Below are 24,650 nucleotides of genomic sequence, written 5' to 3' on the forward strand. Positions count from 1 at the left end.
GAGGCCTCCTGGCTGCGCTAGCTGCCCCAAGAGCTTGACAACCCCCTTCAGCGCGCCACCCTCGTCTACTGCGACAACGTCAGCGTGGTCTACCTCTCCACCAATCCCGTGCAGCATCAGTGCACGAAGCACGTGGAGATCGACCCACACTTCATCCGCGAGCGTGTCACTGCCGGTGACATTCGAGTTCTCAGCGTCCCCACTATGCTACAGTTCGCCGACATCTTCACCAAGGGGCTACAGTCGAGTGTACCGATTTTCAATCCAGTCTCAACATCTGTACAAGATAAAGTTCAGAATGCGGAGGGTGTTAGAGTACCCGTTTAGGGTTTAGGGGTTAGCCCCTTTGTAATTACTGTCACACCCTTTTGTAATGGGCCAAGCCCAACATCTATTGATATATACTAGTCCCAACCCTAGTTAGGGTTAGGGTTTCCCAGTCCAACTGCTTCTACAAGTTGTGCTGGAATATTATCAAGTGGGACATCTTGGCCGCCATCTTGTTAATCCAACATGGGTCCCCTGGTAGGCTGTGGCATCTTAATTCAGCATACCTCACTCTCATTCCCAAGCAGGCTATAGTTGCACACCTTGGGGACTTTAGGCCTATTAGCCTGGTGAACAACTTCGCTAAGCTTCTCACAAATATTCTTGCTAATAGGCTGGCACCCCAAATAGACAAATTGGTCAGCACAAATCAAAGTGCCTTCATCTGTGGCGGACCCAGGATTTGAACCTAGGGTAGTCGATGACAAAAAAATGTTGACATTTAACACCGCGGATAATTCGGTACCACATATATTTAGTTTCCATCAGTTCGATACATGGTTAGAAAATAAACAAAATGTCACATAATGATTTAAGTCATCAAATTAAGTTACAAGTTGAATAAATTTGTTTCTTTGGATCTAAACGTTGAGTACTAGTTTGTTTTTTGATCAAATTTCATGGTAGTCGGAGGCCTATCTAAAACACCCCTAGGTCCGCCCCTATCCTTCATACGTGGCAGATATATTCATGACAATTTCCTAATGGTTACTCATAGCGCTCAATGTCCCTAAATGGTGTATCAAAGCTATTGACAAAATAAGGAGTTTTTTATGGAAAGGCATAAGGGAGGCTAGAGGGGGTAACTGTCTTATCGCTTGGGATAAAATTGTTAGACCCGTGGAGCTTGGAGGTCTGGGCGTTCCTGACCTCCTCACTATAAATTGGGCTCTGCAGTTGAGATGGTTGTGGCTCTAGAAGACGGAGCCCTCTAAACCTTGGGCTGGCTCAAACCTCAATATTTCCACAAAAGCTAGAGCCCACTTTCAGTCTGCAGTAACTACCACTATTGGCATTGGAAGGGAGTTTTTCCTTTGATCCAGGTTGAGAGAAGGGAGGAGTTTTTCCATTGAGTTGTTTTAAGTGTGTTCTCAGGCGGGTTTGAGTGTCCTGGGCGTGGTGTTGTGATTGGTGTTGTGTTGGTGTTTGTGTGTGTGTTTCTGGTTCCTGTTTCTGAGTGGGCTTATGCCCCTCATCTATTTTTCTTATCCTTATAATACAATGATACATAGCTCTCCTACGTATTTGAGAAAAAATAAACAGTCCTCACCTTCTTGACAAGGGCTGCACATTCCACTCGAGCAATTGATAATTGCCAAGATTTTCAGGCAACTGAACATGATGCTGAGTTAACCGATAGATGATACCCTGGCATAAATCAATATAATAAATTAATAAGTGAAAAAAACTGAGCCCGAAATAGTTATAATGGTTCAAGAATATATGCTACCATCGCTGTTGCGTTGGACATAGCATTATCAGATCCTGCTGGAAAAATACCCCATTTAATCAGAGTAGAATTTCCTTGGCTCGTAATATTCATAACTCGAACCTGTCAAATTAAATAGCAGCGTCAGCCAAACCATATTGAAGCAATATAAAAACAACTATGTGATAGTGCAGGCTGAAGTAAATGAATGTAGAATACAAACACAGATGTTCTTCAATCTTGACTGAGAAGTGTTAGAGTGTGTGTTCCTATATGTATCCGACTATCCGTAGACGGGGCTGGCACCGCTGCTAGGCTGCCAGCCCATTAGGGTTAGGGTTCCTTGGGTCTCTATATATATGTAATGTAACCTTCTCCTATGCAATACATCAAGCACTTCACAATCTTACATGGTATTAAAAGGCTAGGTTTTCACCCTTCCCTCCCATAGCCGTCGACCACCCAAGCACAGGTCGTCGGCCACCGGCTTCCGCGGCGCCGTCCCCGGGAGGCTCCTCCATCACTCCCGGGGGCAGCCCCCATCCCACACGCCACCAGCCATCTCCTTCCCCTTCCCTGGTTCAACAAGTGCAGAGGATACCTCCCCACAGACCCCTTCACCACCAGCAACAGGGCGTCCCTGCTCCCTTGAGCTCGCGCAGCAGTCTCTCATGGTGTCTTCCTCCCCCTGCTAGAGCCCCTCACCGGGATGCATGGTCGCCGGCCACCATGGACGCGCCCTCCCTCAACTCCGACTCCCCCTGCTTTCTCAAGTCCGAGCTCCCCCTCGCGACAGCGCCGTTCCCCCAGGCCGTCGCGCCTACCACCAGCGGCGGCGTGGCCCTTCTCCCATTCGCCGACGTGGCCGTGTCGCTCCCCTCCGGCCAGACTGCGCCACCGCCCCCTGGCCGCGCTTCCTGTTGCTGGCGTCCGGATCCGCGCTGCCAATGTCGTCTGACCTCGGATCTACGCCGCCGGACCGCGCCGCGCCCGCACCGCCCAACTCCGGCGAGTAGCGGTCCCTGCCAGCGTGCCCCCTGGCCGGCAAGCGCCCATAACGGGCGCGTTGCCGGCGTGCTCTCCCACATCACCAGCCTCCTCACCTACGACATCCTCCCCCTGCGCACCCCCCCCCCCCCCCCGCCCCTGCGCGCCACCTCTGCTCTCTCCAGCGTGGGCCCAGCCCCGACGTGGTCATGGCGGCCCCCTCCTCCAGCAAGCCTTCCCCACATGGTCGCTAGCTGGCGGCGTTCTGCTCTGTCCCTGTGGTTGTTGTCTGCCCTCGCCTGAGACGCCTCGCAGCGCCTTCCTCTCCTTCAAGGCTCTCCCGGCGCCGGCGCCGTATCCCTTGCCAGGTCCGACATAGGCCCCTGCCCGGCTGGACCCGCCCCGTCGCCCTCCCCTTCATCGCCGCCATCGTTGGTTTTATCGTTGTCGCGGTCGGATCCATGTTGTTGTGGCCTTCCCGGCTGGATCCGTTGTCCCTTTGGCCGGATCGTCGTCTTAATGGCTGGATCCGTCACTATGTGGCCTTCCCGACCGGATCCGTATTCTACCGCGGGCGCGGCCACCCTGACCGACGTAGACGCATGCGCTACCGCCGGTCTCCTTGGCGGGGCTCCTCGACGATCGGACGAGAAGAAGCAAGAAGGTCCTTGGCCTGCTGGTGTTCTTTTGTTGCGTCGCCCCGATTGTTGACGCTTGAACGTCGACCCCTAAGAAGAACGAGGCTGCCACTGTGTGTCTCCCGACTTTGGCTACCTCGACATCCAGGGGCTATCATCCACATGGAGTGCACACCGGTCCCTACTCCAGCCGCAACACTCGCACCCTCACGACGCTGCGACTGCGTCGGGGGGGAGGGGGGTCAACCCGTCGGGTCCTACTTTCGGCTTCTGCTCCAGTCTCATCGTTAGTGACTGCGGGAGATGTTAGAGTGTGTGTTCCTATATGTATCCGTAGATGGGCTAGCACCGCTGTTGGGCTGCCGACCCATTAGGGTTAGGGTTCCGTAGGTCTCTCTATATATGTAACCTTCTCCTATGCAATACATCAAGCACTTCACAATCTTACAAGAAGAACCAATTGCATAACTAGCGCAACCAAGTTGTTGCATACTTCTAATTCTTAATACCTGACGAGAGTCAATCTCCAGCTCTTTAGCTATCAGCTCAGCCAGCTCATGGAGATGAGGTTTCAGATTTGGGTAAGTGACATTTATGGACATATCAACGGTGATGAGACCAACATCAAACTCTGCAAGCCAAAGATCAACAAGTATGATAATCATGGCTATCAGTACTGTAAACCAAGAGGGCATTGGCACAGCCGAATGATCATATCCATAACAGTAATGTTTATGTAAAGTACATAAAAATAAAGTGTGCTATTGTTGAAAAAAAAACAACTAAGAAAATATTTACTTGTTGCTTTAGCTTACAGTGATAGGCTGGTTATTAACAAAATCACTATATGCATATAAAATCTGGACCAGGTTATTGTGCAAGCCATAAAGACTGGTGAATGTACCATCAAACTCAAAGAACTAAGTAGGTAACAAAATTTGAGTGAAGCATGGGTTGAATTGAAGCTTAAAGGACCTTTCAGAGAGGCAGGTTGATTGTTTGCCTCATTTAATATAAAACTAAAGCCCTATCAAGCTTCATATTCATAAGTACCAAAACAGCTGCCAATAAAGCAGATCAAAACAAAAAAGATGCTTAACTGATAATTACAAGTGAATATATATAACTAATATCCATGTTTTGTCATTCATCATATAATACATGTGAAACTAATAGAAAATAAAATATTTAGGCACAAACCTGGCAAGCTACTAGGGGAAGGAGCAGGTGACAAATCAGTTTTTGAAATTGTGTCACTTGAAGGGGCTGGTGAAGGAGCATCACCGATATGTAGTCTCTCCCACATCTCTGAACAGTTAGTTTTCCAAAAGCCAATCTTTTCATTGTGACGGTCATAGGTCACAAGTGTATTACGAACAATGATGCCTGCCATTAAGATCATTACTTAGCTACTCAAAATGGCTAAGTTTCTAAATGCATAAAATAATAAAGTGTTGTCATGATCCTGTAATAGAAATACTATTTTTACTACAGCCTTTGAATAAATCAAGAACCTATCATTCAGAGAATTGTGATAGCCAAAGAAACAATATTTAAATAAACAGGCCTCATAGCAACCAAAAGAAATTGTAGACAGGCACATAGTAACAACAGATTCACAGTTTTCTTCACCATTATGGAAGAGAGAGAGAGAGAGAGAGAGTTCTATATCCTAAATCATTTTAGTTTTCAACCACGGCTACCGTTACAGAGAAAGCTACATCTGTTATCTGTAGGCTCAAGTTTTGCAAACAACTACATAAACATAACAAAAATAAAATAAAGAAAGCTAAATATGCCAGGTTATCTGAAATGTAGAATGGATAAATAAATAATACTAGCTTGCTTGTTTCCTTTAGCATGGTATTTGTGTCTCTCATAGCGAAGACTAAGCTTGTCCATCTATGCCAGTCAGATGTTGTGATTCCATCTATGCTTTCAGAAGAGTGTTCTGTTCAGTAGATTGGGAATTGCTCTTCCCCAATGTTCTTCTTCAGAGTACTGCCTCACAAGATTCAGATCATTGTCCTTTACTCCTGGGGCTTAGGGATAATAAATCCGGAAAAAGGCGTTTCCACTTTGAATCCTTCTGGACCAAGCTTGAGGGGTTTCAGGATATTGTCCTTGCTACATGGAACTCTATTGAGACAGCTACATGTCCTTTTAAATCCCTGGAAATGAAATTTCAAGGAACTGCAAAAAGCTTGCAGGCCTGGAGCGAAAAGCAGATCGGGCACGTGAGGTCCCAACTTGCCCTTGCTAAAGAAATCCTCCATAAGCTGGAAATAGCGCAGGATGGTAGAGTGCTCAGCCCTGCTGAATGCTGGCTCAAACTCAGACTCAAGAAACAGGCATTACTTTTATCATCTTGCAAGAGAACTATTGCAAGGCTGAGAGCAAGGATTTCATGGCTCAAAGATGGAGATGCTAATACAAAGTTATTCCACCTTCACGCCCGTCACCGTAAAAGAAAAAATTTTGTGGCATGTCTTGTTGATGGGGATCAAAACCTAACCAGCCATGAGGAGAAAGTTGCCTGTGTGGACCAATTCTACACCAATCTATTGGGGAACAGTATGGACAGGATACGGGCAATTGAGTTAGAGGCTCTTGGAATGCCCAGTTTTGATCTGACCGATCTGGAAGCCCCCATTTCAGAGCAGGAAGTTTGGGATGCCATCAAATGTCTTCCCTCAGATAAGGCTCCTGGCCCTGATGGATTCACAGGAAGGTTCTACAAGGCTTGCTGGACAATTATCAAGAATGATATTATGGCAGCCATCTCGGCTGTTTGGGGTAGGAAATTTAACAATTTTGGGCGCCTGAATACAGCCTATATCACATTGATCCCCAAAAAAGACGGAGTTGACAATATTAAAGATTTCAGGCCTATCAGTTTGGTGCACAGTTTTGCCAAGTTGGTCACCAAAATCCTTGCTAACAGATTGGCCAGCAAGCTTAACGTGATGGTGTCACCTAATCAGAGCGCATTTATAAAAGGGAGATTCATTCAGGACAATTTCATGTTGGTTCAACAAACCGCCAGGTTGCTGCATCAGCAAAACAAGGCCAGCCTGCTGTTGAAATTAGATATTACAAAAGCTTTCGATTCTGTCTCTTGGCCTTTTTTGATTGAGGTAATGAAGAAGTTGGGTTTTGGACAGATTTGGAGGGATTTGATTTGTGGGCTTCTGGCTACCTCCTCTACTCAGATTCTTTTAAATGGATTTCCAGGTCATCATATTAAGCATCGCAGGGGACTTCGGCAGGGAGACCCCCTCTCCTCTATGCTATTCATTTTAGTTATGGATGTCCTTGTCTACATGTTCTCCAAGGCAGAAAATGATGGTTTGCTGCAGCAACTTTCTAGTACAAAAAAGCTCCATCGAGTCTCCGTGTATGCCGATGATGTGGTCCTTTTCTTATGCCCAGCACTGACAGATATAGACCTCACTCTTAGCATTCTTCAACTGTTTGGAGATGCCTCGGGGCTACACAATAATGTGCAAAAGTCAAATGTGTATCCTATTAGATGCTCTGAGGAGGTGCTGCTCGAAGTCCAGACCCTGATGCCATGTGAAATCTCAACCTTTCCGTGTCGTTATTTGGGGCTCCCTTTATCCTTACACAAGTTGACAAAGCAACAGTTCCAACCTTTTGTGGATAAGATAGCTGATCAGCTTCCTAATTGGAAGGCTGACTTAATGACACGGGCTGGAAGAAGAGTGCAAGTTCAGCATGTTCTTACTAGCATGACGGTATACTTAGCAATGGCAGTGGATATCCCACAGTGGGGTTTGGAAGCTATTGATAAAATCAGAAGAGGTTTTCTATGGAGAGGTCGCAAAGAAGCTAGAGGTGGCCACTGTCTTGTTGCCTGGGGAAAAGTCTGTCGCCCCCTAAAGCTTGGAGGGCTTGGTATTTCTAGTCTTCCAGAATTATGTTGGGCACTTCGACTAAGGTGGCTTTGGTTACAAAAGACTGACCACTCTCGGCCCTGGTCTGGACTTCAAATACAAGTCCCAAAAAAGGCTAGAGCTTTCTTTTCTGCAGTAGTGACCACTGAAGTGGGGAATGGAAACAATACCAAATTCTGGAAGGATAAATGGCTTAATGGAAAAAGAATTGCAGATCTGTTTCCAAGGCTGATTGGCGCAATTCCGAAGCGGGTAATCAATTGCAGGACAGTTCAGGAAGCAATTGTTAGCGCCAAATGGATTTCTGACATCAGAGGAGCTTTGTCAGTAGGGGTTTTGACAGATTACCTTCAGCTTTGGGATTTGATATCTGGCATCGAGCTACAGCCGGAGGTTGACGACAAGCATACTTTCAGTATTGCCTCGAATGGTGTGTACTCAGCCAAATCAGCATATGAAGGACTGTTCCTAGGATCTGTGACATTTGAACATTATAAAAGAATCTGGAAGTCCTGGGCCTTGCCAAAATGTCGCTTCTTCCTTTGGTTGGTGGCCCATAAGAGATGTTGGACAGCTGATAGATTGGCAAAGCGAGGCCTAAATCATCCAGAGAAATGTCTGTTATGTGACCAAGAGGAAGAAAATATAGACCACCTCCTTGTGCAATGTTCTTTCGCCCGAGAATTCTGGTACCTTTTACTCAGGAAATTTGGTCTTCATTCTCTTGCACCACAGCCGACTACAAACTCCTTCCTGGGATGGTGGGAAGTGGTGGGAGGAGCAGTACATGGTCTCACAAAAAAGGGCCTTAACTCTCTCATCATTCTAGGAGCTTGGACTTTATGGAATCATCGAAATAAATGCATTTTTGATGGCTGCAACCCAAGTATGTCTTCAAGTCTCAGAGCTGCTGATGAGGAAAGAAGAAGATGGGAAGTGGCTGGTGCAAAAGGCCTCACACATCTGGCTGCACCCTTGGTAGAGCCTTAGGAAGATTTGAGTAGTTTGATTTTTTTATCCCCTTATGGATCTTTATTTGTATGCCTGTTTCTGGCCTCCGTAAGGAGGACTGTAAACCTTTTTTGTTTTGTTCTGTTTTTTCTATTCCTCTGCTTAATATATAATGGGGCGCAGTTCTCCTGCGCGTTCGAGAAAAAAAAAACATGTTGTACACTTTTGGATTGAATGAGTAAGGCCAAGAGATACTCTGAAGAATTAAGCAAATGTTGACAATGAAATGCAGTGCTCAGATTTAATAATTTTAATTAGTTATTCTTCTCATAAAGTTTGAACAAATCAAGCTAACAGAAAATGCATATATTAGGTCAGATATAAGGTGAGAACATGTTAAATATTTCTTCCAAGCCAGTCAACTAATAAAGTTTACAAAAAATCTATTATGCAAGTGTATAAACAGGTCAGAGTAACACTGCATACCATACTATTCACTCAGCCTATGCTGATAACCTTTAATATGCAATATAAGATCCTAAAGTGCTGCATAGAAGGATGAATCTAATATTGGTTGTAATTCTACAGAATAAACCTGTAAGCTTGTGCACTTTATAAGCCAATAGACATAAAAAGAGAGTCCAGCGTGTATTGAGGAATGACAAGATATACATTCGAGATGACCAATAACCCAGCAAATTGTACAAAGACGTAAAACAAATGGCAGCAGTAAGACGTGTCTAACCTCCTAATAGTGTTGTTGGATCTTTACCATTTTGGAATACACCCAAACAATAAGCCCCATCAACCTTGGAGTGCTTCATTCAGAATTGAAGAAAAGACAGTACATAACATGAGTAGACAGCACCAACAGACAAATTAAACAAATGTTATCTCAAGTGATTTAAATACATATGAGCTCATAATTTCTCCTACCCGGAATAAATAATTTTCAGGTGTAAGTGAGAGCTTCTGTCCATTTCCAAATACCATGTCAACATCTGGAAATACCTCATGTAGCTTTGAGACGTTCCTGGAAGTGAGACCATAAATATATAAGTTCTACACAAACATCATGAAGCGTATTATAAGAAAACTGAGGATGAGAAACAAATTTTAATCATGGTGCGAAAGTCACCTTCGAGCACCTGCAAAGCAGATATCCTTATAACTTGGATCAGGGCCACGAATTTTCTTGAGAGAATGCACTTTACTTGTCACCTGTCAATTGAAACATGGAATCAGTAAACATATTTCTTCAGGAACATAACCACCAGTCCACCACCGATTCATTTTTAAGAGCAAGATATACTGGTGGTTTTCAAAATTGTCCAAGGTGTCTATTAAGTTACATACATCAACCAATTCAACACAAAAGCTTAAGTTGATAGGAAGAGATGAACAATTTACTTATATTACATTTCAATACTCCACGTCACGTCAAGGCTCTCTTAGCTCTCAGACGTAGAAATAAGAGCGAGCAACAATTATTTTATTAAATTGCGCTAACCAGGATTTCAACTCAAGACATCTGGCTCTAATACCAATACCATACTAAGTTACATGCACCAATCAGTTCAATACAAAAGCTTAAGTTGATAGAAAGAGATGGACAATTCACTTATATTATATTCCAACAGTGTCATCTAGGTCCCTAAACTCTTTCCTTATTATTAGAGTCGGGTGCAAAAGCCGAAGCCTAACATGTCCACGTTGTTTTTTTACTATAGTCGTCCGATCCTTAATCAGCGGTCGTGCTGCACCCCTGCACACCCCTCCATCACGCTCCTCCTCCCCACCTCCGTCTCCGTGGCTCAATGATACCCTCGCTCCCCTGCTTCAACGCCGCACTCTCCTTGTCACACGCGTTCGCGCTCCCGCTCTTTTGTCGCCGCCTCGTCGCGCACTCCCCCGACATGTGCCCTTGATCACTCATTTTTACCTAATAATGTTCGTTGTTAATCACTGTGACATGCTCATGTTAAATTGATGGGACCTAATACGTTTCCCTAGCATTGTTTATCCCCCACCTTGCAAACAGATGAATTATTGGATAGATTTGCTATTGCTCTACCTGGTTTTGGGAAACTAATGTTTTATTAATTGGAATTGGAACATGGAGAACCATCCGGGAAAACAGTGCTACCATAAGGGTGCTATGGGACACCCTTGGCTGACTAATTAGGAAAGCTAGTGGAGGACTACCTTACACGAAAGGGGCAAGAGCAGTAGGGGATTGGTCGGTATAGGGAGGTTCTCGGGCTGATTTTGCTGCGATGGCTTTTCAGACGGGGGATTCCTATACTGCGCTTCCTAGAAACTGTAGCGGGTTTTCTGAAGCTAGTGGAACTTTGTAAAGGCCTCGTAGTGGTACCCTGTCTCGCTTCCTTGGTAGAGGTGTATGGGGTCTGATCAACTCCGTGACAAATGGGTAACACGACTTGTAGGTAAAGATGTGCAATCTCTGTAGAGTGTAAAACTGGTATATCAGTCGTGCTCACGGTCATGAGTGGCTCGGACCCTCAAATTATTAATTCATGGAATTAAACTTAATTTGTCATTTGAATTGCATTGTGGGTGTTGATATTAATTTGATCTCTTACTTATTTGGGTTGGTATCTACTTACACTTAGTAACTGCTAATAAAATTTTGACCAACTCTAAAAGCAATGCTCAAATTTAACCATTTTCTTTGGTAAGCCTTTCACTTCACATGACCTCCCACCTTTGGTGAGTTCATGCACATTATTTCCCACAACTTGTTGAGCGATGAACGTATGTGAGCTCACCCTTGCTGTACTCACATCCCCCAGGTCAAGAACAGGTACCACAGGATGAGGCGCGTGAAAGATGGTGTGATGTGTTCGTGGGAGGTCTAGGTCGTCGTCTCCCAGTCAACTTTGGTTGCTGGATCGTTGTCTTCGTATGATGTAATTATTTAACTATTTTGTACAGAACTCCGTTATATATTAATGTTGTGACATTCGTTTCTGTATCATGTGTCATCATATGTGTGAGACTTGATCCTAGCATACTTGGTGATTATTTCGCGCCCGGGTTTTGGACCCCTAAAATACGGGTGTGACATTGACCAATATATGTTCATTATTTGATATTTCTAATATGTTTGCTTGCAGTGGGAAGTCGCCATGTCTTCATCGATGCAAACTTCATACATTCCTGATGTACAGGTGAATGATCTTTGTGTTTGTACAACTACAAATGTTAAATATATAACCTTGTGATTAATAGACGGTTCTATATTTGTACCTAATTGCTTACAAACGCGTGCGCATAGCGCACGCAATGTACTAGTAAAATACAGATCCGAACTCTTAGACTTGTTGAGTATCACTCAAGATCCAATTACTTTAGTTAGCATGAACACACAGCTCGGAACCAACATGCAGATGATGTAAGAAAGTATGTTGGTTATGGAGCTTTGGACCTTCAGGGGAACAATTAAGAGATATATGGACCTCGAATGGCACAATTAACAAGTTTAATTCCCTAGATCTGCATTTTAAGACTTAAAGACCTAGACAACACAGTGCAAGTTTGAGGACTGCCCAGGTACTTAGTCTTCTCAAAATTAGTTGAAGTAGGACCAAGTCAAAGACACTCAGCTGCGGTGAAATGCAAAACCTACAACAACAACAAAGTCGTTTAGTCCCAAGCAAATTGGGACTTGGGGTAGGCAAGAGTAGAAACCCACCATGAACCACTAATGAAAAGTCAAAGGAAAGAGAGAAAAAAGTAAATATACACGGCATCAATATTAGATATATTATTAGGGGATATGACATGCAAAACCGATCAGAAGGAATTGTAGGTGCACCAGTCAACAGTGTACTTGTAATCCAGAAGGTCGTTTGCAAAGCAACAGCCAAGAGAATAAGAGAAAAACGAAGGATACAGTTTGAAAGTAATAGAGATTTGGAAGAATTGTAGATTGAATAATTGAGAGACAGTATGGTTACATACACAGGGAAGGAGGACGCGAGGCAAAAGAAAACCTATCACATCTAAGGAAGCATCCTGGATCATGGAAACGACCTGAATAAGGGGGGTTTGAGTCTATCCCACAGAATCCAGACTCCTCCCCACAAATATCTCTATCCATCTATAGCCAATTAGCCATCTATACTATACAAGGGCCGGCCGGCTATTAAGCCAGGCTCTAGGCCGATCAGTACTTTCTAACACAGTTATTAGCTAATGGACATGAAAAGGCTTCAAGGAGAAGCGGATTGTACAAAAGTAGAAGTATGATTCTATCTAGGGAAGTGTAAACTTACCTAGGAGTCATTAAGATGTTTAACTTCTTTTATGCAAGGCAAAAAAGTTAAAAAGATGGCACTAGTGCAGTTTTAGCCACAAATACTATTGATAACTTCTGAAGCTAGATTACTTTTTTACATGGTAAATTGCATAATCAGAATTTCAAGCAAATTGATTTCACATGAAGGAAAAATAACTACAGAAGAACAAAGATCCAAAGGAAAAGGAATGGACATGTAAATAGCTTACAGCATCTTTAAAAGCCATGAAAGCTTGTTCTGGCAAATAAGCATATGTGGTCCCGCTATCCAAAACAGTCCCATGCTTGCTGTCAAAGATCCTTGAATCTACCCGCAGTGCCTTTCCAGCAACATGTATTTCCTTTAACTCAATGTTGTAATATGGACTGTTGCCAGTTTAAAGTTAGCTAATAAAAATATGTACCACAAAAATAATAAGGATCGATTATCATATAGGAAATTATACAATACCTGCGGAGAGGGTCTGAACGTGAAAAAACCATGTCAGAAGGAGTAGGCACTCCACCAAGCACCATAGCACCACCACCAATATCCATACCACCATAGCACAATGAGAATGAATCATTTATGACACCCTTTTCAACAAGCTGATCCATTATGCTAAGTTGACCACGACCCAGGCCCATTATACCATCAGCATGCTGACTGAACAAATCTCCAGTTTCAGAATTTTCACAGCCAAAGACAGCCCGCTGTGCCTTAAGTTCACTCTCTCTGCCAAAAGACACAATGTCCTCACCAAGCACCCCACTGCTGGAGCTCATTTCAGCATACTGCCTCTCATAAGTGCACTGTTTTTTGTCACTGTCACAAGTACAATCAACGTTGCATTTTACTGGTGAATATGAACTGGAGAGATCAGGTTGAAATCGTGGATCCTACATCAACCAAACATCAGATTATCTTACTGTAGAGGTATTAATTTCTAGGCAATGAAAAAAACTAAAAACAAGTACAGACTAGATAATAACAGTGATCTCTGCTCAATTCCAGCAGCAGGATGGTGTGGCCTGGTGGTTTACGGGTGTTTACGGTCCCCAACTCGATGAGCATAAAATTCAATTTCTTAATGAGCTGCGCTTGATTCGATCACAGTGCCTTGGTCCGTGAATGATTGGTGGGGATTTCAACCTTATATATAGAGCTGAGGACAAGAGCAATGATAATCTTGATAGAGCTATGATGGGAAGGTTTAGGCGGCTGCTTAATGACTTGCTTCTAAATGAACTGCCCCTTTCAGGTAGGAAGTTCACCTGGTCAAACGAACGGGCATCACCTACTTTGGTTCGTCTGGATCGGATTTTCTGTACAGCAGATTGGGAGGACATGTTTCCGAATTGTCTCTTGCAGAGCTCTGCATCCCAGATTTCTGATCATTGTCCATTACTGTTGGGGCTGCATGATCTTGTCCAAGGAAAAAGAAGATTTCATTTTGAAAGTTTCTGGATCAGATTAGAAGGGTTCATGGAAGAGGTGGAAAACTCTTGGTCACAACCTCTGGAAGTCTGCTGCCCCTTGCAGCGTTTCCATGACAAACTAAAAAGGCTAGCAAGGCACCTTCAAGCCTGGAGTCAGAAAAAAGTGGGCAACATTAAGCAGCAGATCCTGATGGCAAATGAGATCCTTCATAGGCTGGAAATCGCTCGTGATGAAAGGAATTTCTCTCCCTCCGAGGAATGGCTATGTCGATCCCTTAAGCACCACTCTTTAGCTCTAGCCTCCTTGGAAAGAACTGTTGCCCGAGTAAGAAGTGGACTGCACTGGCTGAAAGGAGACGCCAACACTGCCTATTTTCATCACCACGCCAGACACAGAAAAAAGAAAAACTTCATTGGAAAACTGATGGTCGATAACAGAATAATTTCTGAGCAGCAGGAAAAGAAAGAGGTAATCTGGGATTTCTATAACAAGTTACTTGGGACAGCAGCCCCGGGGAGTCAACTTTAAATCTGGAAGAATTTCATCGTCCTGCTCTGGACCTTACTGCTCTTGATCAAAATTTCTCTATGGAGGAGGTCTGGGCAGCAATTAAATCTCTCCCTGCTGACAAAGCTCCAGGGCCGGATGGATATAATGGAAAATTTTATAAAATATCATGGCCAATCATCAAAGAGGATGTTATTGAGGCGTTAAATAGGGTGTTACAAGGTGATGTATCCAAACTTCATCTCCTTAACTCAGCTTATGTGACTCTACTGCCCAAGAAAGCTGAAGCATTGGAAGTCAAAGATTTCAGGCCCATCAGTTTAATTCACAGCTTTGCAAAAATTGTTACAAAGATTCTGGCTAACAGATTGGCCTCCAGACTTCCTGAGATAGTGTCAGCAAATCAAAGCGCTTTTATAAAAGGAAGATGCATCCATGACAATTTCATTTTGGTCCAGCAGACGGCCAAGGCTGTTCAAAAGCAGAGGGCTTCTAGAATTCTTCTGAAATTGGATATTGGTAAAGCCTTTGATTAGATTTCGTGGCCTTTCCTTCTTGAGGTGTTAACGCACATTGGTTTTGGAACTGTATGGTGTAATATCATTTCCAAGATGCTCCTTTCTTCCTCAACTAGGGTGCTAGTGAATGGAGAGCCAGGGGAAATCATTCATCACCATAGGGGGCTAAGGCAGGGGATCCTTTATCCCCAATGTTATTTATTATTGTTATGGATGTGCTGAATTCTCTTGTTTTAAGAGCCCAAGAATTGAGTCTTTTACAACCAGTGTTAAGAAGAGGAAATGGGCAACGTATCTCTCTATATGCTGACGATGTGGTGATGTTCTTGCAGCCAAGTAGAGAAGAACTCAGTGTGGTCAAAGAAATTCTGAGAATCTTTGGAGATGCTTCAGGACTTGTTACAAATGTGAGCAAATGCAGTATGACGCCCATTCATTGTGAGGAACAAGACATGGTGGCTGCTCAGGAGTTATTTCCTTGTACTGAGGTGGCTTTTCCATTCAAATACCTAGGTTTGCCCCTTTCAGTCAAGAAACTCCCCAAAAATACTTTCCTAGAACTCATTGACAAGATAGCTGATAAACTACCAGGATGGAAATCTGCCCTCATTCACACAGCAGGTCGGCTGACCTTGGTTAAATCAGTGCTCACAGCCATTCCTATCCATCACCTTATAGTGCTTCAATGCCCTAAATGGGTGATCAAGGCTATTGACAAAATTCGGAGGGGCTTCTTGTGGAAAGGAAGAAAAGATATCAAAGGAGGTCATTGCTCTGTTGGTTGGCAAGAGTTTGCAGACCACTTAGTATGGGAGGCCTGGGTATCCATAACCTTGAAGTTTTTTTTTCTCGAAAAAACGCAGGAGGACTGCGTTTTAGATATATATTAAGAAGAGAGAAAGGTCTAAGAGACCTTGAAGTTCTTGGATGGGCTTTAAATCTAAGATGGCTTTGGCTAAAAAAAACTCAACCAGAAAGGCCCTGGGCAGATTTCATGTTCAAGGTACATTCCAATGTCAAAGCTCTTTTCTCTGTCTCGATCCACACTACAGTAGGTGATGGCTGTCAAACCCTGTTTTGGACTGATCGCTGGATTCATGGACAATCAATATCTGCCCTTGCCCCCACTTTGGTCAGCCGTATTACAGTGAGAATCAAGAAAAGTAGATATGTGCAAGAAGCCTTGGTAAACAATAGATGGGTAAATGACATATCTGGCAGCCTGTCAGCCCAGATTATCATCGACTTCTTAGTAATTTGGGACCTAGTGCAAGGTTTTCAGTTGCATCCGGGGATTCCTGATGCGCATCGATGGTCACCGTCTGCATCTGGAGATTATTCCACTAAATCGGCATATGATCGTTTTATGGCTGGTTCGGTCTCTTTTGAGCCGGCTACTAGAATTTGGAAAAGTTGCCCCCCCAAGGTGTAAATTCTTCATTTGGTTGGCTTCTCTAAATCGTTGTTGGACAGCAGATAGATTAAGCAGACGAGGTCTTGAGCATCCTGTAAGGTGCCCCCTTTGTGACCAGCAGGAGGAAACAGTTCAGCATATCTTAGTGGCTTGTGTGTTTGCCAGAGACACTTGGTGGCAGACTTTGCACAAGGTGGGGCTGCATCGCCTGACTCCAGGATTGGCAACAACAACCTTTCAAGACTGGTGGAAAGAAGCTGAGTGCCAGGTGCCAAAAAACCAGAAAAGAGGATTTAATTCCCTGGTGATTCTGGTGGCTTGGTGGCTATGGAAGCATAGAAATGAATGTGTGTTTGATGGTGCATCCCCCAACATCAGCATCATCATGCAGCATATTCATGAGGATGCTGTTCGGTGGGGCTTGGCAGGGGCAAAAGATCTTAGGAGGTTGTGGCCTTAGGTCCTGGTGGGGCTGGGGGTTGTTTGGAAACCCACCCCTCTGTGCCGTTCTCTTTTTTCTTCTTCCTTTTTTCTTTTTCTGTCTAGGCCTATTTTTTTGGCAACTTGTTCTGGGTCTACTTTAGACCTCTATCTCCTTTACTTAATATATAAGATGTGCAGTTCTCCTGCGCGTTCGATAAAAAAAAATAACAGTGATCTCCAAGACAAAAATATTGATTCATACTCAAGGTCCGACATATATGGTAACAAAAAAATTTTGTGTTTCGAATTATTATATATAATATACGTAAGGTAAAGAAATCCATTTTCATATGATCTTCAACCTTTTGGACGTTACTATGTAAAACATAAGATCGTTTCAGATACAATTTTTTACATGCCTCGACAATGATGTGAGTGATTCATTCAATGAACACAAGATCCACTAAGTAAAGGTGGTGGTGAAACAATGATGATGGATCCCAAACCATCAGTGCATTTGCACAGTTGCATCAAGAACATTTGACAAAGCTGCAAAAGAATAATCTAGCATCTGAGAAAGGTCTTCAGTTCAGTCAAAACTATATTGTGTGCGAGCAACATCAATGAGCAGCTCATTTTTTTCAAATGCTAGCATACATTGTCTCCTGATTTTATTTACATTTCAAATATGATGATGTGTGGTGATGCCATAAGCCCATAACAATATAACATACCATTGTAAAGCCCTGACCAATGTATATTTGTCTTTAGTTTTTATTTTAAATTCACTTGCAACAATACATGATTTTCAGTGCCTGGGGAAGGCTATACCCCCGACTGTCGCTAAGACGCGCTCAAGGGTCTCATCTCAGGAGGTTGACTTCGGGGCTCACTGTGCTGGAACCACCACACTTGAGGCCCTGAGTCCTGGAGACCATCCATGGCCTCAGCCAAGGGAGGCGCCCCACTCTAAGTAGCAAAGCATGAAGGTGTCCAGATAACGATGACTCCCCAATTGCTAGAAGATCCAGTGACCTCCTTACACACTAAGGGCTGATTTGGTGGACATGGATCACGAGGGGATCCATGGGGAGAAATTCCCTTACTATTTAAAATTAAATAGCAAGAGGATTCCTCCCCCATAGATCCCCTCGTGATCCCTGTCCACCAAATCAGCCCTAAGAGGCTCGGGCCTCTTAGCACCACATAACCTTTAGGGGTGGAATATTCTAAGGCCCTGTTTGTTTCAACTTATAGATTATATAATCTAAATTATAATCTAGATTATATAATCTGGATTATTTGCTCTGGATTAAATAAGCTAGGTGCTGTTGTTTGTTAGCTCAGATTATTTGGACTCGGCTTATTATTCATATGCATACAAATACAATAATACCCTTGGTTGTTTTAATTGTCTGGTGGGTGAGAACGCTTATGGATAGGTGGATGGCAATTGGAAGTAATTTTAATCAACTTGCCATGGGTAGTGGGTCTTTCATCAAAAATAAGCTGAAATAAGCACCCTTTGATGAGCTTATAGGATTATCATAATCTCAAGTGCTAGATTATATAATCTTATCAGATAAGTTGCTTGTTTGTTTCCTCACTAGCTTATTTACATTGGATTATATAATCTATATAGATTATAATCCCAAACAAATAGGGCCTAAGTCCCAACCTGTGCCACGAGGCACTAATTTGGAGGTGCGTCCCCGATACCCCCCGTGCCCTAGGGTACCGATGTCACATATCCTAAGGCGCTTGTAAGTGTAAGTCCCTGGGTCCTTCGTGTCTCGGGGCACCTATTAGTGTAAGCCCCCTGACCCCTCTCGCCCTGGGGCGCTTGTTAGTTTAAGTCCCCAGTGATGAGGACATAACACATATCAATATGATCATTGATTATAAGCTTGTCAGCAGCCTGACAATACTTTATTGTAAATCTCATAATTCATTCATCCGAAGTGAGTTTAAGGTCCATGAGCACTTGATGGAAAGCTTATTTGATAAGTTTTCAAATAGATATGATCCTACCTCAATGTCACGTCCACAAGGTCTTCAAAACATCACGACAATCTGCTATTTATGTCGGGTGTTGCAACGTCGTCATGGGCTTGTCATACAACCTTGAGACCCTAGCCCAAGTTGAAGGATGACCCAAATAGATAAAGAACATGTCAGCATGTGGTACGCACACTTTAACAAATTAGGAAGATTGTAGGATTTGTAGCAGATCCGGATTGTATCTTCATGATAACAGTAAGGGCCGATTTATAAGGGAATCTCTTGTAAAAATAAGGATAGGAATCTTTGTAATCTAGATAGACCAGGATTCTTAGATCCGAGTCCTTGTCTAGTACGACATTGGTATTCTTCCTCGTAACCGCACCCCCTCCTTCGACTATAAAAGGAGGTACAAGGCGCCCCAAGAGGGCACAAAAAACATATCGTAAGCAACAACCACAACATACTGAATGTAGGGTATTATCTCAAGTCGAGAGCTCGAACCAGTCTAAATTCTTGCAAATTTTTTCCTTTACTTTCAGTTCTCGATCTTGCGATTACCCCCATATAAATTCACTGTCGAAAAATCATTGACGGTTGTTTACACCGATGCTAACTAGGCCGAGTGCCCAGCCACCCATCGGTCTACCTCTAGGTATGCGGTGTTCCTTGGGCCAACCTCATCTCTTGCTTCTCCAAGCGTCAGCTCATGGTCTCTCGCTCTAGTGATAAGGTTGAGTACCGGACTATCGCTACTAGGGTGGCTGAGGTGAGTTGTCTGTGACAGCTCCTCCAGGAGCTTCACAGCCCCCTCACCAAGAGTACGCTTTTCTACTGCGACAATGTTAGAGCCACCTACCTCTCCGTCAACCCCGTCCAGCACCAGCGTACGAAGCATGTTGAGGTCGATCTTCACTTCGTCCATGAGCGCATTGTTGTCGGGGATGTCCATGTTCATCACGTCCCAACGAGCTCGCAGTTTAGTGACACCTTCGCTAAGGGTCTTTCCTCATCGTTGTTCTCGGAGTTGTCCAATCTCAACATCTGTCGTGACTAAAATTTCCACTGTGGTGGGTGTTAGATTGTTCATATGTGTTTGAGTGTTATGGGCCTAGAGTCCAGTCCATGTAACCCACTAGAGTTGGGTATATGTAATATTGTAGCCCATTATCAATGAATTAGGGTTAGGGTTTTCACTCTCTAACAAAAATCTTTGTGTTAGGTTTTGGATGTCATAACTTCTAAACAGACTCTACGGTGTCAGGATTCGCTCTCTGCTCCCCTTGCTAATTTCTTTGGTCCTCTTAGTACCATGGTGGCTTAGCTACGACAATGACAATTCACATGATTATATGATACCACGTACTAATGGGACGTTAGCAGAGTACTTTAAAATACAAAACTAGCTCATGGATAACCATTCAAACGATGGTGCAAAAGAAGTCTTACCATGTACTAGAGCCGTAGTATATTTTCCATTATATAGAGATGTATTTTTGAAATGGATAATGACTAAATTGTAGCATCTACTCCTTCCAACAAAAAATATTTTACGTATTTGACTTTGTACACTCTTGAATGCATATCTTTGGTCGCTAATTTCTTCTAGTATATATTCTTAAAATCCTTTAAATTGAAGAGATTTTTCAAGTACTTTGAATATTAATCTACATATCTAGCTTGCAGGTTTCCAAGGTAAATAGGTTAATAGTTATTAGTGTTTGTAGTTTTTAAGGTTTGGCCCGCCAAATCATGTCGGCCAAACCATGTCCTAAACAATATGTTTTTTGTGGCCGGAGGGAGTATCGAATTTCAATATGGTGGAGCAATACTATACCTTGAGTAGAAAAAGAGTGTTCAAGGACGAAAAAGTTACGCATGTATGACCAAACAACTGTTATTTGTTGGCAGTATATGTGGGACCCACTTAACATTGAGATAAAGTTAAGTTGTTGGCTAACAATTAATGACGACAAAAAAGATCAGTGATTGGCAATCCAATGTTATGTATAACTTTGAAACCCTTGTATGGTACTTCAAGCACAAGACACAACTAAGGCACAGTGTGATACAGTGGGTGTCAGGGTGTGTCTAAAATCTGTGTCTTAATATATTTATTGCACCAATCAAAGTATTTGATAAATGCAATGCATCAATCAACTATGTCTTCTATCTCGAACATAGAGCCAAAAGACGTGTCTTCGTCAAGAAATTTGTCATGAGTTTTTTTACATTCACCCCCTAGACACAGCTCAAAACACTCATTGTACATATTGCGGCCAAGTTGGCAGGGTACATGTTGGGAAGTGTGGACAATAGACTCTGCATCTCAGGAATGGACTATTTAGAAAATCAAATAAATTGTGGGCAGCAGGTTGAAGCCACGTCCTCAGTCGATACTAGGACAATTTATCAACAATCCATGATCAAATTGAAAGTCCCTAATCTACCTGCAAATGAAAGTGTTGATCTTCTGAAAACTAGAGTTCATATATGCCGATGTGCACCAAGTAGTCTCAGAAACCCATATAATTCGCATGCCATTGATCAGTTAGGCTCAGTAGCCCAGCTTCGCAACTTGGGTTCACATATCCATGCGTGCTATCATCCTAATCAATAATATCATCTCACAAGGTCCTAGCTGATAGCTGGGCAGAGCAGCAAAAGAATAGAGTCCCACCTGGTGGTTGCCGCACTGCTCGCAGGAGGCGCAGGGCACGTAGGTGACAGTGCTCCCGGAGTCAACGATCAGCGCGAACTCCTGCGGGGGAGTCCCGATGTAGAGCCTCGTCGTGTAGTACCTGAACCAATACGACGGCACGCGCCAGCCTCTCGTCTCAGATCCAGCAGCAGAGCAAACAAAAGAGAGGGAGAAAACAGCAGCGTAAGGAAACGAACTGTGCCGACCCGTTGGTGAGGAGATCGTCGTGGAGGCGCATGCGCGCGTTGGGGTGCGCCCCGTCGCCGAGGCCGCGCCGCAACGAGGCAGCGAGCCGGCTGGCGTTGGGGTACGAGCGCGTGAGCGGGAGGAACAGCGGCGGCCGCGGCACGGGCCGATCGGGGGATCCAGCGGCAGCCCCAGACGCGGCGGCCAGGAGAAGGATGGCGATGGAGGCGGCGGCGAGGGCCTGGAGCGAGTCCGGCCGAGGCCAGCCCCGACTCGCCATGAAGCGGCCTCGTCGCGCGGGGATTGAGAAAGGGGGAGGATGGGGGCAGAGGTCGTCGCGCCGAGAGGAGCGAAGCGGGGGCCGAGCCGAGGCGACGACTTGTGGGGGAGGCGGGCGTAGGGGTAGTTCGGTAAATCACAGCACGTCGGATATAGCAGTATGACAGTACATTGCTTACCGTTGCAGTTGGCCAGTTGCACATCGCCTCGTAGATCCCTCGCGTTTAGTCGACCTGATTAGTGGGGCCTACATTTCTGGGCCTGCGAGTCGGAGGCTCAGGCGTGGGAATGTCGGGTAAAGCCGCGGGTGCTGCCTTTTTTCATCCGCTGCACAGGAGTGGTAGTGTGGAAGGACGAGCGTTGACGAGGCGACCACGATCTCATCTCACGAACTGACTTTTGACAACCGCGAAAGGTAGAGACGGATAGGGTGATAGATGCTTGTGGGTCCCGCTTTGGAGGCCAAACTTGCGTGGCTTTTGAGTTCAGGCCTCAGGCTCCACCACAGTTTCAGCAAATTTTATGCAGATCAAAATGTTCCTACTTTCAGACAGAATTAGGAAGACAAAATGACAACATGTTTTTTATGCACACGAGTTATGTCAGATCTACATGTACAAGTCATATCGATCGCTTGTATGGCTATCTCCAACAACTATTATACTGACTGCAGCACACCTTGTGCTTCATCCTTCTACGTCGGTTTAGCGGCAATACGAGTACAACAAACATTGCACTATAGCCTCCTTCGATGTCCCCTTTCGTTACAGTCTTCTCTCTCCCGTCCCCTTTTGTTACGGTCTTCTCTCTCCCCATCGATTGAGTGTGCCGCTACAATGTCTGTGAAAGTCGCCTAGAGGGGGGTGAATAGGGCGAATCTAAAATTTATAAACTTAAGCACAACTACAAGACGGGTTAGCGTTAGAAATATAAACGAGTCCGAGAGAGAGGGCGAAAAACAAATCGCAAGCAAATAAAGAGTGAGACACAAGGATTTGTTTTACCGAGGTTCGGTTCTTGCAAACCTACTCCCCGTTGAGGTGGTCACAAAGACCGGGTCTCTTTCAACCCTTTCCCTCTCTCAAACGGTCACTTAGACCGAGTGAGCTTCTCTTCTCAATCAAACGGGACACAAAGTTCCCGCAAGGACCACCACACAATTGGTGTCTCTTGCCTCAGTTACAATTGAGTTGATCACAAGAAAGAATGAGAAAAAGAAGCAATCCAAGCGCAAAAGCTCAAATGAACACAAGTCACTCTCTCACTAGTCACTATTTGATTTGGAATGAACTAAGGACTTGGGAGAGGATTTGATCTCTTTGGTGTGTCTTGTATTGAATGCTATAGCTCTTGTAAGGTGTGGGAAGTTGAAAACTTGGATGCCATGAATGGTGGGTGGTTGGGGGTATTTATAGCCCCAACCACCAAACTAGCCATTTGGTGAAGGCTGCTGTCGCATGGCGCACCGGACAGTCCGGTGCGCCACCGAACACTGTCCGGTGCGCCTGCCACGTCACCTGGCCGTTGGATTCCGACCGTTGGAGCTTCTGTCTTCTGGGGCATCGGACAGTCTGGTGGTTCACCGGACAGGCACTGTTCATTGTTCGTTGCGCCATCTGGCTCTGCTCTGACTCTGGCGCGCACTGTAGCGCATTCAATGCGTTCTGCAGACGACCGTTGGCGCGAAGTAGCCGTTGCTTCGCTGGCACACCGGACAGTCCGGTGCGCCACCGGACAGTCCGGTGAATTATAGCGGAGCGGCCTCCAGAATTCCCGAAGGTGAGCAGTTCGGAGTTGGAGTCCCTGGTGCACCGGACAGTCCGGTGCGCCAGACCAGGGCACACTTTGGCTGACATTTGCTCTCTGTATTTGAATCCTTTTTCGGTCTTTTTATTAATTTGATGTGAACCTTTGGCACCTGTAGAACTCATAATCTAGAACAAACTAGTTAGTCCAATTATTTGTGTTCGGCAGTTCAACCACCAAAATCAATTAGGAGAAAAGGTGTAAGCCTATTTCCCTTTCAATCTCCCCCTTTTTGGTGATTGATGCCAACACAAACCAAAGCAAATATAAAAGTGCATAATTGAACTAGTTTGCATAATGTGAGTGCAAAGGATACTAAGAATTGAACCAATAAATTCTCATAAGATGCGCATGGATTGATTTCTTTGTTTTTAACATTTTGGACCACGCTTGCACCACATGTTTTGTTTTTGCAAATTCTTTTGTAAATTCTTTTCAAAGTCCTTTTGCAAATAGTCAAAGATAAGTGAATAAGATTTTGAGAAGCATTTTCAAGATTTGAAATTTTCTCCCCCTGTTTCAAATGCTTTTCCTTTGACTCGCCAAAACTCCCCCTCAATCAAATCCTCCTCTTAGTGTTCACGAGGGTTTTAGATATTAGTTTTGAAAGGGTTGTACCAATTTGAAATTCTATCAAAAATAAGATACCGATTGAAAATCATCAATTGAAAAATCTTTTCTTAACTCAAAATTTTTGAAAATTGGTGGTGGTGCGGTCCTTTTGCTTTGGGCTAATACTTTCTCCCCCTTTGGCATGAATCGCCAAAAACGGATACGTGTGAGTGAAATATAAGCCCTTTTACTTTCTATCCCTATGGTAAATAA

At 44.2% G+C, this 24,650-nt stretch overlaps 1 protein-coding gene across 1 annotated transcript in view; it reads right to left on the reverse strand.

Moving 5' to 3' along the window:
* The window catches only part of LOC103634374 (aspartic proteinase CDR1), a 29,544-nt gene extending 7,332 nt beyond the window's left edge, over positions 1–22,212 (reverse strand). The window contains exons 1-11 of the mRNA XM_020540885.2: positions 21,761–22,212; positions 21,534–21,654; positions 13,022–13,449; positions 12,780–12,936; positions 9,388–9,470; positions 9,186–9,282; positions 8,995–9,067; positions 4,582–4,767; positions 3,891–4,012; positions 1,778–1,879; positions 1,598–1,695 (exon numbers count right to left, since the gene is read on the reverse strand). Of these exons, the coding sequence (XP_020396474.1) occupies positions 1,598–1,695; positions 1,778–1,879; positions 3,891–4,012; positions 4,582–4,767; positions 8,995–9,067; positions 9,186–9,282; positions 9,388–9,470; positions 12,780–12,936; positions 13,022–13,449; positions 21,534–21,654; positions 21,761–22,020 (1,727 nt within the window). The 5' untranslated portion in view covers positions 22,021–22,212. The remainder of the gene's footprint in view (positions 1–1,597; positions 1,696–1,777; positions 1,880–3,890; positions 4,013–4,581; positions 4,768–8,994; positions 9,068–9,185; positions 9,283–9,387; positions 9,471–12,779; positions 12,937–13,021; positions 13,450–21,533; positions 21,655–21,760) is intronic.
* Positions 22,213–24,650: the final 2,438 nt, after the last annotated feature.

Source organism: Zea mays, chromosome 7 (genome assembly GCF_902167145.1).
Source record: "Zea mays cultivar B73 chromosome 7, Zm-B73-REFERENCE-NAM-5.0, whole genome shotgun sequence".
Taxonomy (NCBI): Eukaryota; Viridiplantae; Streptophyta; class Magnoliopsida; order Poales; family Poaceae; genus Zea; species Zea mays.